Source organism: Phycodurus eques, chromosome 6, assembly GCF_024500275.1.
Source record: "Phycodurus eques isolate BA_2022a chromosome 6, UOR_Pequ_1.1, whole genome shotgun sequence".
NCBI classification, from domain to species: domain Eukaryota; kingdom Metazoa; phylum Chordata; class Actinopteri; order Syngnathiformes; family Syngnathidae; genus Phycodurus; species Phycodurus eques.
This window is the reverse complement of record NC_084530.1, coordinates 28,972,231-28,991,340: the sequence shown is the minus strand read 5'-3', so window position 1 is coordinate 28,991,340 and position 19,110 is coordinate 28,972,231. Positions and strand designations below refer to the sequence as shown.

Below are 19,110 nucleotides of genomic sequence, written 5' to 3'. Positions count from 1 at the left end.
CTGTACAATTCTTTGCATTTATTGATGTCATCGTTCATTTGCAAAATGCCAATGTGCTAAAAAGAAAGAAAAAGTTGCGTAGCTACTTTCTGAATGATATTCATTCTTAAAATCATATTATAATTGTTTTTTATATATATATAAAGCTGGCAAAATATATCATTATTGCTGCTTTGAAATGCCCTGTAGAGTTAACATCCCTGGGACATTATTTTTAAAAAAATCATAAATGAGGAAAAACCTGGGGGAAAAAACAACAACATTCGTTTTTTTCACGTCCTCATGTCTCACTTTGACTTTCGATGTATCGCCACGTAGTGTATAAAATGGGGATATTCATTCAATTAACATCCATTCATAATCGTCCCTCGGTTCAGAGAGCGAGAGAGAGAGAGCGAGAGAGCGAGAGAGAGAGAGAGAGAGAGAGAGTGATATTGCACCCCTGGCTGCGTGGAGCACCACAGGGATCCGTCATTGCTTGCTCTTTTGAAAGGTGACAGTTCTGCATAGCACACACGAGGTTGTTTCGATAATATATTAGGAATCATATCCGAGAACAATTTGTTTCGGTGCGACACGCAATCATTGGATAATGGGCGCTTCTAGAACCGTAGAATGGGGGCTAAATAGTACCCAAGGGCCAAAGAACTTAGGGACTATATTGTATACGAAGCACTTACACCTGCAATGCATAAATTGAATTAGCGACTTGATAATTTGTATGAGGAATGTCGATTGAAGTAACATTTCGCTGTCATAATCCCAATTTTCTCGCAACATTGCGGCTCGTTGCCGCCCTGCGGACACTTGCACACGTCTGCCTCGCTCCTCCTCCGTCATTTTTCACGGAGACATTTTGACTTGACAAAGAGCCGTAACTCGACGTTTCCCCGTATGCCAGCCAATCAAAGCGGAGGAGTCGGCCAATTTGGGGGTGATTTCGATTTCGCATTGAGTGTAATAAGTCAGCGGGCCGATTGTTTATTTGTTTGATGTGGCGTGTCAAGAGCGGCAACAAAGCTGTCTTTCTGCGCGCACTGAATGGCCTCAGTGTGGACTCGTTTCAAGCGACTCTCATGTCCCATCTCACCTCTTCCCCGTTGCAAACGGCGCAGCGAGGGCGCGGACGGGCCCGGCCCCGACGCCCGTCCGCGCCCTCGCCCAATCGGCTCCCGGCGGCCCGAGGCGACAGCCAATGGAAGCGCCGTGTTGCGCGCGGGTGGGCGTGGCCCAGTGCGTGCGCTGGAATGCTGCCTCTCTGGGAATGTTTTCCACTTTCAATCTCCCCCTTTTCTTTTTTTTCCTTTTTTTTCTCCCTCTCGCAGTCCTTCTCACAAGGCGCTCTTTAAGCTCCGGTGTCGCCACACAGAGCAGCCATTCATCGGCTCCACGGCCAGCCGCACACACTCCCGTGGAACCACTGCGCGTCTCCACTCACGGTAAGCTATGTATTTACAACAGTTGTTTTAAAATAAAAACCGAATATTAAAACCAATCAGACATGTGAGCGATATCGATTCGTTAGATGTAATTTCTTTCGGGTTTTTTTAGATTGGGTTTTAATTGCGATTTGATGAAATGCGGCTTATTTGTTCAATTCGTTGAGAGACACGATACGCCATTTATTTATTTATTTTTGCCCATTTTAACGTTTAGACTTTTTCCACCTCAAATTTACTGATCAGAGACAAATGTAGTAATTGATATAGTATAACTAATTTATCGTATGTGTTTCCCCGCAGGTGTAGCGGATTTCGATGCATAAGAAGAAAAGAAAAAAAAAAAAAAAGAAAAAAGGACCTGGACACATTTACGCATCATGACTTCGTATTAAAAGAGTCCACACTAACCGGGACCATCGCAAACTCCACATAGTCCCATAAAAAAAAAAAAAAAAAAAAAAAAAAATCAGTGAAATTAATTGAAAGTTCTCGTGAAACGAATTAAGCGGGTTTTTGTTTGTTTGTTTTTTTGTTTTTTTTTTCAAAACTATTTTTGATTTTGTAAATGTCCGGAGAGGAGCACAGCATGTCCGAAGCGGAGCTGAGCCCCGGAGGTTCGGACGACGCTCACTCGCTTTCCCCGGGCCGCGCCGGAGCTCCGCCCGGCCACGACTCACCTCTGACGGGGCCTCCGCCCCAGCTGACGTCGCTGTGCGCGGCGGACGGCTCCGGGGACGACCGCTCCGCCGTCAAGTCGGAGGAGGAGGACGAGCGCTTCCCCATCGGCATCCGGGAGGCGGTGAGCCAGGTTCTGGACGGCTACGACTGGACCCTGGTGCCCATGCCGGTGCGCGTCAACAACGGAAACAAAGCCAAGCCTCACGTCAAGCGGCCCATGAACGCCTTCATGGTGTGGGCGCAGGCGGCCAGGAGGAAGCTGGCCGACCAGTACCCCCACCTGCACAACGCCGAGCTCAGCAAGACGCTGGGCAAACTCTGGAGGTCTGTATGAAAAACCACGCAGCGCAGAGAAAGCAGAGAAATTAGGAGCGAGGCCGAAACAGCGACTGGAGCGGCCAATTACGCTCGCGTCTCCATTTACGCATAGTTTCACTTCCACGTTCGGAGTCAAAACCGCTCCTTGTTCTCCTTCCCGCAGGCTGCTCAACGAGAGCGACAAGAGGCCATTCATCGAGGAGGCGGAGAGGCTGAGGAAGCAGCACAAGAAGGACTACCCGGAGTACAAGTACCAGCCGCGGAGGCGCAAGAACGGCAAACTCGCGCCCGCCAACGAGTCGGACAGCCCCGGCGAGGGCGAGGCCGGCCACTCGCAGTCGCACTACAAGAGCCTGCATCTGGAGCACAATGGCGGCGCGGTATCACCTCTGGGCGACCTGCACCACCACCACCACCACCACCACCACCCTGCCAGTAGGTGGCGCAAGGGGGGCGAAAAAGACCAACGCCGAGTTGAAAGAGTACAGAGAAGTGCTCAGATCGCGATTGCCGACCGGTGTGCCGTTAATCCACTTTCACTTATTACGTACTTCCAAAGAAATAACGTAACGTTGTTCAACGAGCTACGCCAGCGATGTATCGCGACAGGCAGAACAACTGAAATTCTCTTCCGCTAGAGGGCAGCAGGGACAAAACAACTCACGATACTTCGCCGGCATAGACAGCTGAACGTTATTTCTAGTCCGTACCGTCAACAACGGTTTCCAGACCAGTTGGGCGACACCGGTTCATCACACCTGGCTCGGTGGTTGACGAGCACTCGTATCCGTCGGACTGAGATTGCGCGGAAACCGAGGCACCGAATCGTTCGGTCGAATGAATACGCCGCAGCAATGACCTGCTCCAATCGAATTAGGCATCGAGTTCGGCGAGCTTAGCCGAGTGCTTCCCAACTTTCGTTGAGGCGAGGCAGATAGTTCACATCCGCACCAAGCAGATGATTGCTAGCTAGACAGATTATGACGATGTACTTTTTTGCCATCTCCGTCAAAGAACATTCAATTGTTCTGCCTGTCGCGATATGTCGCTGGCGCAGATAGGCGGACAACGATGCGTTATTTGCACTCCAATTTTGCATACACTTTTGCATACAGTAACAGTTTCTGGGACTAATGACGTAATATTGGGTCATTTTCTGTGGCGCACCTGCTGACCTCGTGGGACAGTGGTTGAAAATATCTTAATTCGGTAGTACGTGTGGCACAAAAGATCAATGTAGTTCTATACCATCTTGAACTGGGAGAATCTAAAAGTCAAGATGTTTTTTTTTTTTTTTTTGGGGGGGGGGGGGGGTGATGTTTTGTAGTTATGTCCGGTATCATGCTGTTGATGTTCCTTTTCCCTCCATATTGTTTATTGCATCATCATTGTATCGTGATATTATTGTTAACAATGTTGCCGAGTATATTCCTTCTGAGTTTGTCACAACTGACGATACTTAATGGAGGATGTTCCGGTATCCAGTAGCAGCAGTAATAGTAAAAGAAAATGGCATCCGTTCTCACAGCGATGTATAATCCCGGTCGCGTCGCTAAACTAAGCATATCCGTCCGTTCCAGGTCAGGGTCACAGCCCCCCCACGCCCCCAACCACCCCAAAGACAGAGCTCCAGTCAAGCAAACTGTCAGACGGCAAGCGAGAGGGGGCAGCGGGAGGGGCCGGAGGATCCGGGGGCTCCAGGGGCCCCCTGGGCGTAGGCGGCGAAGGGGCATCCGGCGGCCCTTCGTCATCGGGCTCCAAGCCCCACATCGATTTCGGCACGATGGACATCGGCGAGATCAGCAACGAGGTGATGTCCAACATCGAGCCTTTCGACGTCAACGAGTTCGACCAGTACTTGCCCCCCAACGGGCACCCCCAGGGCGCCGCCGGAGGCCCCTCCGCGGGTACCTCGGCCTCGTCCTACGCCTACGCCCTGGCCGCGGCCAGCGGCCACTCGGCCTGGCTCTCCAAGCAGCAGCAGCAACAGCAGCCTCAGGGCTCGCCCACGTCCTCCGACCACTCCAAGGCCCAGATCAAAAGCGAGTCCGGGTCCGGGAGCCACTACGCCGAGGCCTCGTCGTCGCCCTCGTCGGGCGCGCACGTCACCTACGCCCCGCTCAGCCTCCCTCACTATGGCTCTGCTTTCCCCTCGCTGGCCTCCAGGGCTCAGTTTGACTACGGAGACCACCAGGCCCCCGGGGCGTACTACACCCACTCCAGTCAGGCCCCCGGGCTGTACTCAGCCTTCTCCTACATGGGCCCTACACAGAGGCCTCTGTACACCACCATAGGCGACCCCTCCAGCGTGGCCCCCTCCCACAGCCCCACGCACTGGGAGCAGCCTGTTTACACCACACTCACAAGACCCTGAGGGGGGAGTCCAGGAATATATGGGAAGCGTGTGAGAGCATCTGTGTGCGTGCGTTTGCTAATGGGAGTTCGCGTGATGTGAGCGTGCGTGCGATTGTATGTCTACGCCATATCGATGTAATATTAGAGGTTTTTTACTTTTTTTTTTTTTTTTAGCTGGTCAAATGCATCCAAGAGGGGGGGGGGGGGGGGGGCGGCAAGTTGTTCAGCGGGGGCATGCAGCCAATCAAAAAGATACATTCGAGAGCAACGCGCGCCATCAGGATTGTACGAGTGAAGGTGTACAGCAACTGGAGTGGAGACAATGGATTGTTTGAAATACGACAAACGATAACCCCGGAGAGATTCGCAGACTGACGTCATCCCATTTATTAACCAAACTAAAGGACACTTGTTTGTTTTTTGGGATCTTTTTGTGTTATTTTATATGAGTAGTATCGTTGATGTTGCTATACTAGAGTAACTTTATTGTGACTGACATGATAACACACTTACACAGCTTCACCACTGCTTCCGGAACACGTTTCGTTCAAAGTTGGCGCCCAATTTTCGGGTTGTTTTTGGTAACGGCGGCCTTTTTTCTTCGGCGATAACTCTCGTGTTTCTGCGTCTGTATCCTTTGCTACCTATTTGATCTGAAGCGTTTATGGGAACAATAGGAAAAAGAGAGGGAAAGAGAGCTCTTCGAAGATATTTCACATTTTTTTGCTCCGTCTTGGACACTTTACCTCAAGTCTCATTGTCATTTTGTGCCAATACACTTTCCAATGCCTGCCCACTTCGAGAAAACTTTGAACTATCTCACTTTTCCTTCTTACTTTGTAACGATTTGCTGAATCAAATCGGGTTGCTAACGTGTTGTAATAGAGTGTAGTGCAAAGTTCGATCCAATCCCTTGAGATAATTGGCCAGCTTTGGGTCCTGCTTAAGGATTACTTGGAATCACATGTACAATTGTTCTGCATGTTTTCGACTCCACCGTTGTTCCGAGCGAGCGGACCGAACAGGCTTCCATACTTCCTCTCTGGCAATGTGAATAATAGTCATTACCGCGGGCGTTACTTTACGATATGTGATGCATACCTTCCCATTTTATACTGACCCTCTTACCGTGCCGTTTTGTTTTTGCTATAAGTATGCCACACCTTTTGCTTCCTCCATTTTCCCAAAAATAATTCTCAATAGTTTTGCAAAGTGTTTGCCAAGTATTTTGCTTCCTTACAAGAAAAAGCAATGTTGAAATATTATTGTTGTCATCTATTAAATCAATTTATTTATAAAAAAAAAAAAAATCATAATAAACTTGTAAGATTTATTTGCTATTTACCTCAGTAATATGTGAAGAAAATTCCATTCTAATGTTATTTTATGCAGCACTCACATTTTGACTCTTAACACACGCTGCACTTAGCAAGCGAGGGCCGAGAAAAGTAAATTAAAAACACGCCGCTGACGTGTGAACTGTAATAATAACAATCGGTGCCCCGGCAGCATAAGCTGTTTAGTGTGTTTGTATGCACAGTAGGCTAAAATGGACTACTAATTCCTCGCATTTAATCGGCTGGGGACGGAGTTTTACTGCAAAAAGACAAAGAGAGCCATTGAGTGAGCGAGAGGGATAGAAAGTGAGAGAAGGGGAGGGCGTTAAGAACCGGAGAGCTGGCCAATTTCAGCCTCTCGGTATTGGCCTTCTCGCACGCTTGCCTTCTGCGCTTGCACCTGAATAAATGCATGTCTGACAAAATCAACTTCAAGACGGCGTGAGTGAGGCCTTCACGTTAGTTGTACCCCTGTGCCTTTAATGGGCCAAGCTTGTTTCAACCAGGCGATGGTGGTGGTTGTATTCATGATTATTATAATACATCATATCCAGACCAAAAAATAAATACAAAATAATAATAATCATCAAAAGCCTGGCACAGATCCTCTGCCAAATTGAAAAGAATGAATAAATTTAGCAAGAAACATGAAATAGACTCACTTTATTTTTGACACCTGCGTGCAACACCATTCGTGACCAAAATACATAACACTAACATTTCTTTAATACGGAACATTCGGCTCGACTCAATGACACCGTACAACGCGTACAACACAAAAGCAAGAAATGCAAAAGGTCAGTTAAAATGATGAACAAATATTTGTGAAAGGGAGAAAAAACGAACAGCAATAAACACATGAGATTAATTGGAATATGCTGATTTGAGAAGATGACTCTTGAGTCTTGATGAGAAACGAATGAATTTAGAACTAAGCAAAAATATTCGACTAAATACATTTCTAAACACCATACAGACAGCTTTTTATGTCATACTTAGTGACTCAATTGAATTAAAATATATCGAAGACTGTTTATGTGGGGCAGCATGCTGTGCTAGCGGTTGCCGCGTCTGCCCCACAGTCAAGACGTCCTGGGTTTGAACCTCGGCTAAGTCTTAGTGTGGAGTTTGCGCGTTCTTGCATGGTTCTCTCCGACTGCTCCGGCTTCCTCCCGCATCCCATGCATGTTAGCTTCGTTGAACACTAAATTGTCCAAAGGTGTGAATGCTTGTCTATATGTGCCCTGCGTTTGACTGCAGGCGACCAGCCCAGGTTCTACTCTGCCTCGCCCCCCAAGGCCGGCTGGGATGCACTCCAGTTTAACAGCGACCCAAATGCGGACAAGAGTTACTGAGTACAGATAACGGATGGATGAACTACAACCCCGATTCCAGTGAAGTTGGGACGTTGTGTTAAACATAAATAAAAACAGAATACAAAGATTTGCAAATCATGTTCAACCTATATTTAATTGAATACACTACAAAGACAAGATATCTAATGCTCAAACTGGTAAACCTTATTGTTTTTAGCAAATAATCATTCACTTTGAATTTTGAAATAGCAAATAATCATTAACTTTGAATTTTATGGCTGCAACACGTTCCAAAAAAGCTAGGGCACGGTCATGTTTACCACTGTGTTCCATCACCTTTTCTTTGAACAACATTCAATCAACGTTTGGGAACTGAGGAGACTAATTGTTGAAGCTTTGTAGGTGGAATTCTTTCCCATTCTTCCTCGATGTACAGCTTCAGCCGTTCAACAGTCCGGGGTCTCCGTTGTCCTATTTTACGCTTCACATTTTCAATGGGAGACAGGTCTGGACTGCAGGCAGGCCAGTCTCGTACCCGCACTCTTTTAATACGAAGCCACGCTGTTGTAACATGCGCAGAATGTGGTTTGGCATTGTCCTGCTGAAATAAGCAGGGGCGTCCATGAAAAAGACGGTGCTTGGATGGCAGCGTATGTTTCTCCAAAACCTGTATGTACCTTTAATGGTGCCTTCACAGACATGTAAGTTACCCATGTTTATTGGCACTAACACAGCCCCATACCATCACAGATGCTGGCTTTTGAACTTTGCGTCCATAACAGTCCGGATGGTTCTTTTCCTCTTTGGCCCGGAGGACACGACGTCCACAATTTCCAAAAACTATTTGAAATGCGGACTCGTCGGAGCACAGAACACTTTTCCACTTCCCGTCGGCCCATCTTAGATGAGCTCGGGCCCAAAGAAGCCGGCGGCGTTTCTGGGTGTTGTTGATAAATGGCTTTCGCTTTGCATAGTAGAGTTTAAAGTTGCACTTACGGACGTAGCGCCGAACTGTATTGACTGACTTTGGTTTTCTGAATTGTCCCTGAGCCCACGTGGTGATATCCTTTACACATTGATGTCGGTTTTTGACGCAGTGCCGCCTGAGGGCTCGAAGGTCACGGGCGTTCAATGTTGGTTTTCGGCCTTGCCGCTTACATGCGGTGATTTCTCCAGATTCTCTTGGACCCTTTGATGATATTATGGACCGTAGATGATGAAATCCCTAAATTCCTTGCAATTGTACGTTGAGGAACATTGTCCTTAAACTGTTGGACTATTTTATCACGCACTTGTTCACAAAGAGGTGAACCTCGCCCCATCTTTACTTGTGAATGACTGAGCAATTCAGGGAAGCTCCTTTCCCACCCGATCATGGCACCCACCTGTTCCCAATGAGCCTGTACACCTCTGGGATGTTCCGAACAGGTGTTTGATGAGCATTCCTCAACTTGCCACCTGTCCCAGATTTTTGGGGAACGTGTTGCAGCCATAAAAGTTAAAAGGTAATGATGATTTGCTAAAAACAATAAAGTTGATCAGTTTGAACATTAAATATCTTGGTCTTTGTAGTGTATTCAATTGAATATAGGTTGAACATGATTTGAAAATCATTGTATTCTGTTTTTATTTAGGTTTAACACAATGCCCCAACTTCATTGGAATTGGGGTTGTATAATGGGAGTTTTTATCACTTCACTCCATGGACAAATTAAATTGTATTGAATCCAAAACACGTTTTTTTGGTCTTAATTATGTTTCCTATTGTGGCTGTAGTTTGTAGCGATCTAAATCGGAATGATGTACAAACTACAACAATAAACGAATGTGAACTATACAGTCCTCACAGGGAGTTGTACTTTCAGGCTGCATGTTCCACTCCAGGCCATGATGTGGCAGTATAACACATTTGCTGTTGACGCGAGTGACGTCACTGCGAGGCGCGAATTCTCCGCAAAAATTATCAATATCCAAATTTGGAAAATCTGTCCCGTAAGGTAAGACTTCCTAAACTCGGGTGATAATAGACACGCCTGATGTCGTCTTACATTGACTGGAATCACCGTTGAAGTGCTAAACGTCGTTAACATGCTGAAACATGTTTGTTAGCAACATTAGCCGTCCAGCATAGCATTTTCGCTAACCCGTTGCTCATGGGAAATGGCCTCTCGGGCAGCCGTCATGGATACCAGCGCCTTCGACGCGGATAATTCTGTCAGCTGCCGGCTGGCCTCCATCATCCCCGACATCTGTAAGACTGAAGACTGCTGCCTGGGCATCGACGAAGCGGGCAGGGGACCCGTGCTGGGTATGCCTGGTTGCCTTTTATCTGCTCATTTTATTCACAGTATTTTGCATGATTACGCTTTCAACAGTTATTAGAATTGCTCCATTATGAAACCAATATCACATTATCTATCCATTCTCTATCGTGTTTGTCCTCATAGGTATGTGGTGAAAAAAAAAATCGAGTTGCTCCAATTTAAATGAAACTCTCGGAAAAGCCTTTGAAATAACATCAGAATTACTGAGATATCTTTATTCGCGAGGAAATTACTAACTTGTTATTAGCTAGATCTTGTGCTTTTTTTGTTTTTTGTTTTTGTTTTAATAAATACAAGTTTACAAGTTTAGGAGCCTTTGTGACTGTTCCGAGTTTGGCTGCCACCATGATGATGATTGGCAATATGTTTTGTCTTATTAAGACATTTTTTTCTGTAAACTTAGAATTCCCAGTTCTCAATTTGACATTTTTCCAAAATGTCTTTACTAAGTAAAAAAAAAAAAAAAACATCTAACTGGAAAAACAACAACTAGGTTTACATTGAAAAGCTAATTTTTTTGTTTTTTTGTTTTGCTTTTAGACCTCCCCACAGTTCAGCCAGCAAAGTCGTGGAACAGCTATCTGGCAGTAAATGGCCACCGCATCATCAGCGTTCTTCTCATAGCTACATTTAGGTTCCTTTTAGGGGGGAAAAAAAACAGGGTTTACCCTGTACTGGTGGCCGGGCTTCAATGAACCTATGTTTTCGGAATGTTTGTGGGAGCCGGAGTACACAGAAAACACACATTGGTAAACGCTAGTTTGAAACCATATACGTCTCACCTTTTTGCTCGTAGTAGAGCTGATGCTCATAATGCAAAACTGTATGGCATTGTTGCACACTTAAAAACAGTTAAATAATTGACTTTGTTTTTGTGCTTTTTTTGTTTTAAATCCAGGTCCAATGGTTTATGGAATATGCTTTTGTCCCATTTCCAAAAAGGAGGATCTTAAGAGCTTGAACGTGGCAGGTAATGTCTTCTGCTACTGATGCTGCCTTGAGAGCAATTGCACTTTATTTAGAATTTTTTTTTATTTGGCAAATAAAGTCAGTTTTATTCATATAGCATCAATTCACAACAGAGGTTGTCTCAAGGTACTTTTCATTTGGAGCAGGACTAAAACCATGCTCCTCACACATTAAGAACAATTCTGCCAACAGATGAATCTGCGGGTGCCAAACCGTGAATATGCAGGTGTCCACTGTATAAATGTTATTACTACTACTAAATTAATTTGAGCAGATGTGAGTATTGCTGTTGGTGGCTGCGTTTCTGGAAGCACCTTAGACAGTTGAAATTGCAAATTGGAACCCCCCCTCAGGGGCATACAAAACAAACGCATGTGAAGTATAGAGATTCAGATAGTTTCGGCTGCAAGTTAAACAATTGGATTCTTTGTCGACAAGTTAAGGGTTGTATTGCTTTAGTGTTAAAAGCGGGCATGTTTACACTTAAGGATGCTAAATTGTGACTTAAACTACTGCCTGTACAGCCTGACAGATTGACCCTAGCGCAGATTTGTATTTTTATTATGGTTATTATACTAAATAATATAATAATAATTCTTATTTATATTATTATTACAATTATTTCCTAGCATCATGGAACAGATTGTTTTCGACATTAGACTAGAGTCTCCGTTGCACTAATTCAGCTACTCATCGTACCTATAATTACATCATGTTTATTTCGTATCCCTCTCTAGATTCAAAAACTCTATCGGAGGCAGAAAGAGAGAATCTATTCCAACAATTGGACGATGCTAAAGGTTATGTGGGCTGGGCCCTGCGTATTCTCTCCCCCAACACAATCTCCACCAGTATGTTACAGAGGTGTGCTTGTCGAATGCAGTGCAATGCGTGTGTACTTGCTGTCTGTACGTCACTGTTCTGACAGCATGTCTGCTTTTGGCAGGACAAAATGCAACCTGAACACCTTGTCACATGACACAGCCATTGGTTTAGTTCAGTTTGCACTGGACAGCGGCGTACAGCTCAAAGAGGTATGTGAATGCAAATATGAGGTCTCGTATTGTGCAGTGGAACATCCCAAACGTGGTACAGGTATTGTTGTGTCTCAAAAGTCCAACAATACACGGAGTTCAAATTGTGAGTTGTGACATCAGACAATGTTGTGAGACTTCAGCTCAGTGAGCATCAAAAGGGCATGCCAAGTGTGTTTTTAATTTTCTTCGTCTTCGTCTTTTATGCAACCGCCACAGATGCGTACCTGTGATGGTTAAGTCAAAATGTTATTCCAAACATCGCCTGTACAGTTAATACAGTTTTATAAATGTAACAGTTTAAGCCTGGAACAAATGACAGTGAACGTGGGACACTGGGAAATAGGGACCGGGCCCTGCCGTGAATAGCAAAAAAAAATCTGCAAATATTTGACGCCCCCCAGCCCTAAAAGGGATTTGTAATTTTGTATTGATGCCACAGCATAGCATGTTATTTAAGCGACTGTATTTGGTAGTCCAATTTTTTGACACCAACAAACTCCCTTTACAGGAGGCTCATCAACAGTATTAGCTAGCATACTAGCCTAAGTAGCATGCTAGCACAAACTGATGTGACATCACAAATGGGCAAACAAATATGCACACTAGCACTTTACCCAAACAGTATTAAATCATTCAGCTCATCTTTTGGCATTAATCACAGTAATTAAAATGTATGTTATTTCCTACGGAAACGTTTGTTTTTAAATTAGAATAATGGAAGTCAATCAGCATCCTGGAACAGACTGTGTTTGACTTCAGAGGTTCCGCTGTACACCGAAAGGCAAAAATTCGAATTCGAACGTTGGCGTCCTTCTCTGCAGGTGTTTGTGGACACGGTCGGCCCTGCCGAGAAGTACGAGGAGAAGCTCTCCAAGCTGTTCCCGGGTATCGACGTCACAGTCAGGCCAAAAGCCGACTCCCTCTTCCCCATCGTCAGCGCAGCCAGTATCTGTGCAAAGGTCAGTCCCGCTGCAATAAGCTGTTACACCCTCGTGACCTTTTCTTGCGTTCTACTTGGGTGACTACAGGTCCCGTTCGCTGCTAATATTGTAATAACTCGACACTCTCTTGTCCTGTCAAATTTTCTCATCTCCCATTAAATGATTGTTAATTGCCTTTACGTCTTTTAATGCATACTACAAAACTTCACACATTTGTGTAATTGGCCATGCTGAATTCGATTTTGAACTTATTTCTTAGGAACCTGCTCATTTAAAGGACTTAATCAGCAAACACCATGCTAAAAAATGGTCAAGTAACAAAATGTCTTTACTTAACGGGATTTTTTTTCAATATGGAAAATAATGACGCTAAGCTATTCAAATTTTCACATAATAAATAAACCTATGATGTCATTTTAAAATATTAAAAATGTCAGCATCCGTTCCCCATTGGCAACAGGAAGTCTGTAATAGAATTAATATTTTTCATTAATTATTTGTGAGAAGAGTGGTGGTGCCAGTAAAATGGTCCTGTACTTCAGACATCTTTTTTTTCTCTCGAATTGATTTCTTATGGAGTTGTTTGAAGTGCTCGTTTTAAGTTTTTTAGAAAATTCCACAAAGATGGCGGCCACTTGTCACGTTGCTAATTGGAGTACAACAGTATATTATTTTTCAGTAATAATGACGATAATGTTTTTATTTGGCGGACTTTTATTATAATTTTTTTTTTTTTTACACTGCACCAAGCAGTGTTTGCGTTTTCCTCCATTGTTGTTGACCCAAGGTTAAAGTGTCTTTAGAGGAGCGTGGAACAAATTCCATTATGTGATAGTTTATTTGGTGGCCTTCTTTAGGAATGCAGGTTTAAATATTAATGTCTACATTTCATTTCATGTGGCTGGTCAGGTGGCCCGAGACCATGTTGTGAAAAACTGGAACTTTTCCGAGGACCTGGGAGACCTGGATCCCGAATACGGATCAGGATACCCGAATGGTAAAGAATGGCTGACTTGATGTATGGCCTCAATGGTTTCCTAATTAACTACTGATCAAGTGTTTGCAAAACGTTTTTCATGCTTATAAACCTAAATAGATTTGTGCGATATATCGTTGACACCCTTTTTCCCCCTGTGTTTTGTTTATGGAAAATGTATACGTGCATTAATCAAGAGATGCTAGCACCAGATTTAGCAGGAAGCTCATTTCCATTTGTAGCCCACTTAACCGTTAGATTTTCCTCGTAGCTACTGAGCGAATCCTGTAGTCTATTTTCCTCTGCTAAGTATAAAGCTTGCGCCGATCGGATTTCTTTTTTTCATTCACTTCATTTACAGCTCAGCACACAGAGCCAACATGGCATCCATCTATCGACTTGTAAACAGTGTCCATCCACGACTATATTCTTCAACATCTCTTGTCTACTTACTCCTTTTACATTTGGAGAGAAAAGATCACAGAAAATTGCCATTAGTTTCATGTCAGTTTAAGGAAAAACGGTGTACTATATTGGGATATATGTCATTATCGGGATACAAAATAACCTGTACGTGGATATACATTTTTGTCCGTATCGCACACCTCTAGACCCAAAGACCAAAGCGTGGCTCTTGAAGCACTTGGACCCAGTGTTTGGCTACCCCCAGTTTGTGCGCTTTAGCTGGAGCACAGCCCAAACCTTGATTGACAGCAAGGCTGTGACTGTCCACTGGTAAGTGTTTTAGACATTTTTGGACTTCAAGGAGACATGCATTTTTTTCCCCCCTAATTTGCAAAAATTCCCAGGTGTCTTAATAGCATGTCTGCTTTCATCAAAATACCCCAAGGATCAAGAATCACAGCACAGCCTTTTTATTTTATTTTTTTTATTTTTTTATTTTTTATTTTTTATTTGCATCACTGAAATGAGCCTGTTTTGAGAGGGCGGTCATGTCTCATGGAAATGAGCTCAGCTACAGTGGGTCCAATGCTGAGTACAGCTTTTTTGTTGCCATGGTGACAAGCGAGGGTTTGGCTACTTGTTAAGCCTAAAACTCTAAAGAAGAAAAGTGAGTGCAAACTGCAAAACAGCATCTGTATTTTCACTTGTGGTGGCAACATTTCATCGCAAAGACGCCACTTAGCTTTCAATTAGTATATGGCGCATGCACAAATTACCGCTTGACCACATTGACAACTTCACCAAACAGTCAATCGCTTATTTGAAACTATCGCTGTTAGCTAATGTTAATCTGGGCATCCAGCAAAACTCAATGCAGCTTTGCTTACCTTTTGGCTTTGACATGATAGTTTTTCAGACAGTGTTGTCCGGCTTGAAGGTGGTAGATCTTTGCCCAGCCTCGCTGCCAAGTATTGGGTGGAGAAACTGTGTAGATGCGGTGTTACGTGAAGTCGCCGCACTTCACAAACCGGCGAAATTCAGAACGGTTTGCTCGCAGACACACTGGGTCTTTTGTCGAGACTCTTTTCTTTATATACAAGCAATTAAAAAGTCAGTTTTTCTTAATATTTCTTTGACTGCGTAGGATCATTCAGAGATGTAAAGCACATGATTTATTTATCAGAATTAAAAGGAGATTTACTGTGTTCTTGCCCTTGGTGGTATACAGCAGCCCATAAAATGAGCAAAAATATGTATTAGCAGAGACTGATTAAAACCATAAAGACTAACTGGCAATTCCCATGTCTATGAAGATAAAAAGGAAGGCAAAAACGCTTTAAAAATTAGCTTTGGTTTGCTTTAAAGATTTACATCGCCTAATGTGTGAAAGCCACAATCTCTTTGATATCTGGCGCAAAACACTTGACCTGAGGAGATGAGCGCTTATCACAGTGTGAAAAGTCACACTCGTGTTCTTCAATCTCTCCTCAGGGACGATGACGAGGAGGACGGCGAGAAGGCGGCGCAGCGGCTGGCCAACAGGTCCGTGCTGTCCTACTTCGGCGCGCCAGGTGGCGTCAACAACCAAACGCAGCAGACGCACCGCTTCTTCACGGAGCGGAGGCTGAAGAGTATGGACGCGCTCTGAGGACTGGCATGTCCGTACTGTGAGTTGCTTGTACGCGCACACAAGCAGCAGTGCAAGGACGAATATCTTTTTGTTTGATACGTACCTGCTTCACTCATAAAATGTATTTTATCAAATGTATGCAGAGTCTTTGTTTGGACATGAGAGGGATAAAGAGATGTGGCGGGGTTGCAAAAGGTATTATTTTTTATCCGAATTGTGCTCTCTAGTGGCAGTATAGAAAACTACAATCGTGTGGTTAAGCCTTGTTTTACCTGGCTGAAGTCCACATTAGTTAACTGAATTAAAGACACACAAAAATTCCTCCTAACACGTATGGAAGGTTATAGTATATAAGGTTGGATGGTATTTGTTTGCCAACACATGCAAACAAAAAATGGATAAGAACACATGATTGGTAGAAACTTGCAGTCAACAACATTGCTTCAATTAAATAGGGCCTTAAAATTTGATTCAAATCATAAGATTCGGAAACAAGTTCCTCGTTAAATAAATTAAAAGAAGCATTTAAAGCCAGCTTTAGGCTGTCATATGTGTGACACAATTCACATAGTAAAGACATTTACATCTTTGACATCAGTTTTGCTTTTCTGTCCTCGCACAAGCACAAAAGTCACATCTATTGTGTTTGTGTATTTACACAAATTTAAAAGATGAGGCATGACGATATGATGACATACGGTTCGCTTCTTTGCAAGGTGTCAAGGCCTTGGCGCTGGTCTTGAGACGGATGGCAATTTTTGCAGCCATCCCATGCCGTCGCAGTTCTGAAGTGACACCTCGTGTCCACACCCGCCAACGAAGACAGCATCAGTAGGATAACACATCACGTCAGCGACTAAAAAGATGCAGCGTCCACCTGCAGGCTGTGGTCAGTTGTCATTGGGTTTGTGCCGAGACTCCTGGAACTTTTTCCCACAGTTCATAGCCAGAGTGGACACGGCGAAGGAGGACAGGATGATAATGGAGCTCCCCACAAAATGAGACGAAGCCCCTCTGGTGGTCGCTCTCAAGGCTTTCTTGGAGAATGTCTCCCGGTCGAAGGCTGCGGTGGCGGTCGGGGCAGTGGCTTCCATAGCTGCTTCACGTTCACAAGCTGTCCTGATGTGTGATGCGAGGCAGGAGGACAACACCTTGCTGACTTGAATGTGTCGAGCCCCGTCTGATTCATTCCCCTGATCCCTTCCTCTACGTCCGTTTATAACCTCCCCTGCTTGGAGTCTCATCCCTCTTAAGAGGTCAGTTCTTCTCCTGCGTCAATGGGATTAAAAATAGTTAGCACATCCGCTGAGGCCTAAGGTAGCGAATGCTTGCTGAGCCCAAGTTTCATGTAATGACAGCAGTTCCAACTTTCGTGCACTTTTAGAGGTATATTTTTCCAAGGAAATGTTAGTTTGGGGGCATTTAAATTTGGAGAAGTTATAGTTGTCCGAACACATGGACAGATTGCGCATTCTGTAGCCAAATAAAACATCTAAAATATAATCAAGGAGCTTGCTTTCTACAAATATTCAAGCAGGAAGACCAACAAGGGCCAAGTGTAAACAAGGTGAAGTCAACAGGTTTGAGCCGCAAGCTGCCAGCTTGTTTGCGTTGGCGCCAATTGGTCAGCATTAGGGAATGATTCACGTTGGAATATTGTTAGCGTTTGTCAACATGGAATGTTTGTTCATCCCAGGGAAGAGGTTGTTGGTACCCTTCTGTTAAAGAACGAAAAACCCACAATGCTTACTCAAGTAACTTGGAACTAATGAGAGTGGAATTTGACCAAATGCATATTGACACGCCACAAGGCTTCTTGGAGAATGTCCTTGGAACAGATGAGACAAAAATGGAGCTTTTGCCAAGTCGCATCAGCTGTATGTTTACGACAAAGAATAAAACGCGGTACTTGCTGTGCAATATTATGATATGATATATATTATGTTCTGACCTGGGGATGCTTCACAGCATCCAGCACTGCGCGTCTTGAATCTCCAGCTTACGACGAAATCTCAAAAGTCCATCAAGACATTCTGGAGAGAATTGTGCCCCATGCTGCCAGAAATCCCGGTCTCCTATTGGTAATCTGTCCTCCCAACAGCATCAAGACCCAAAACAAAGCTGAAGACCACCCACGAGTGGCTTACAACAAAACGTTGGACTATTCTGAAGTGGCCGTCTTTAAACATTGTTCTAAATCTCATTGAACATCTGTGGAAGGAGTTGAAACATGCAGTCGAGAGAAGACGCCCTTAAAACCTGAAACAGCTGGAGCAGTTTTCTCACAAATAGTGGGCCAAAATAGCTGTTGATAGCTACTCAAATATTATTGAGAGACCTGTTTGAGTGGCTGGAAAAGTTGCGTGATAACCATCGTACAGTATTTGTCCAGGAAACTGGTCATTGTTCACGCAATGTTCATTGAGCAATACATCATCTATTTTTGTTCTTTAAGATGCTGAGGTCACCGTTCTTTTAATAAATGTTTTTTTCCCATTTAAAAAGCCATGTTATTTATTTGCATAAAATATCTGCACTGTTCACAACGCCCTTTCAGTCAGTATTGTGCAAATAAAAATATTGTGGAAAGTCATCCTTAGTTCTGGATGTTTATTGTAAAACAGGAATGTACTGTACACAATGAGTTACACGATACATAGCCGCAACTGGAATACATTGTTCACATGTTTTTAATGACGCCACCTATTAAATGTCTTTGTGTAATTTCAATGTATGGTTTGGAATGATTTTTATCAAAGTAGCAAATACCAGTTCACGCAGTGTCAGCAGGTCTGTAATCCCTCAGCTTGTTACACACAGTCCTAGTTTCTTTTCAGGGCGTCTCTTTAACGACACTAATTGGATTGTGCTAGTTCTACTCCTACAATTGACACAGAAAGCCTCCATGAAAGACTGCGCGTGTGCTGGTGACTCACGCAATGCTGGGATAACCGCCCCTCCCCCCACCACCACCCTCAAGTTACATCATCATCATCAAAACATTTCTACCGTGCTTACCAGTAACCGTCATAATAAATAATCAACCACAACGTCTGACAGGAGGCCTTCAGCATGTTGGTGCGTTTTAACATTCGGCGCACGTTGTATCGTCTTGCCACATGGTGTCCCCATTCTCCCAAAATGAACTGACCAGGGGAGTTTATAAATTCAGTACATGACTGAAAGAGAGTAAAGCATGTTTTTGGAATGTGGGAGGGAGCTTTTAATGCCATGCTAGCACGGCGAGAACACCCAGGAAGGCGAGAGGAGAGTTCGGAACCCGAAACCCAGAACTGTGAGGCAGATGTACTAACCGCTGGGGTCCACTGTGCTGCCCTGAGACAAACCTCTCAATCAATCCGTTAATCAAGCCTTTATTTCT

The 19,110-nt window shown here is 44.2% G+C and overlaps 2 protein-coding genes across 4 annotated transcripts; both read left to right on the top strand.

The window, feature by feature from the left end:
* Positions 1–1,359: 1,359 nt before the first annotated feature.
* On the top strand, positions 1,360–4,957 carry LOC133404258 (transcription factor Sox-10-like). Its single transcript, XM_061679987.1, has 4 exons — positions 1,360–1,439; positions 1,743–2,444; positions 2,602–2,873; positions 4,019–4,957. The coding sequence occupies exons 2-4, from the start codon at positions 2,008–2,010 to the stop codon at positions 4,810–4,812; spliced, it is 1,503 nt and encodes a 500-aa protein (XP_061535971.1). The 5' UTR covers positions 1,360–1,439; positions 1,743–2,007; the 3' UTR covers positions 4,813–4,957.
* A 4,403-nt stretch (positions 4,958–9,360) lies between these two features.
* rnaseh2a (ribonuclease H2, subunit A) lies at positions 9,361–16,576 on the top strand. Of its 3 annotated transcripts, none has more exons than XM_061680253.1 (9): positions 9,361–9,443; positions 9,623–9,754; positions 10,669–10,740; positions 11,477–11,603; positions 11,686–11,773; positions 12,598–12,735; positions 13,627–13,714; positions 14,305–14,428; positions 15,590–16,576. In XM_061680253.1, exons 2-9 carry the CDS (start codon positions 9,628–9,630, stop codon positions 15,744–15,746), a joined length of 921 nt encoding a protein of 306 aa, XP_061536237.1. In that variant the 5' UTR covers positions 9,361–9,443; positions 9,623–9,627; the 3' UTR covers positions 15,747–16,576. The 3 variants fall into 3 exon arrangements, with proteins under 3 accessions (XP_061536237.1, XP_061536236.1, XP_061536235.1); XM_061680252.1 differs by having other exon boundaries at positions 9,364–9,443; positions 9,556–9,754; XM_061680251.1 differs by having other exon boundaries at positions 9,370–9,754.
* Positions 16,577–19,110: the final 2,534 nt, after the last annotated feature.

Coding starts and splice junctions, on each gene's coding strand:
- LOC133404258 (XM_061679987.1), top strand. CDS start 2,008: ATGTCCGGAGAGGAGCACAGCATGTCCGAAGCGGAGCTGAGCCCCGGA. Junction 2,445..2,601: donor ACGCTGGGCAAACTCTGGAG/GTCTGTATGAAA, acceptor TCCTTCCCGCAG/GCTGCTCAACGAGAGCGACA. Junction 2,874..4,018: donor CCACCACCACCACCCTGCCA/GTAGGTGGCGCA, acceptor CGTCCGTTCCAG/GTCAGGGTCACAGCCCCCCC.
- rnaseh2a (XM_061680252.1), top strand. CDS start 9,607: ATGGCCTCTCGGGCAGCCGTCATGGATACCAGCGCCTTCGACGCGGAT. Junction 12,736..13,626: donor CAGCCAGTATCTGTGCAAAG/GTCAGTCCCGCT, acceptor GTGGCTGGTCAG/GTGGCCCGAGACCATGTTGT. Junction 13,715..14,304: donor CGGATCAGGATACCCGAATG/GTAAAGAATGGC, acceptor GCACACCTCTAG/ACCCAAAGACCAAAGCGTGG.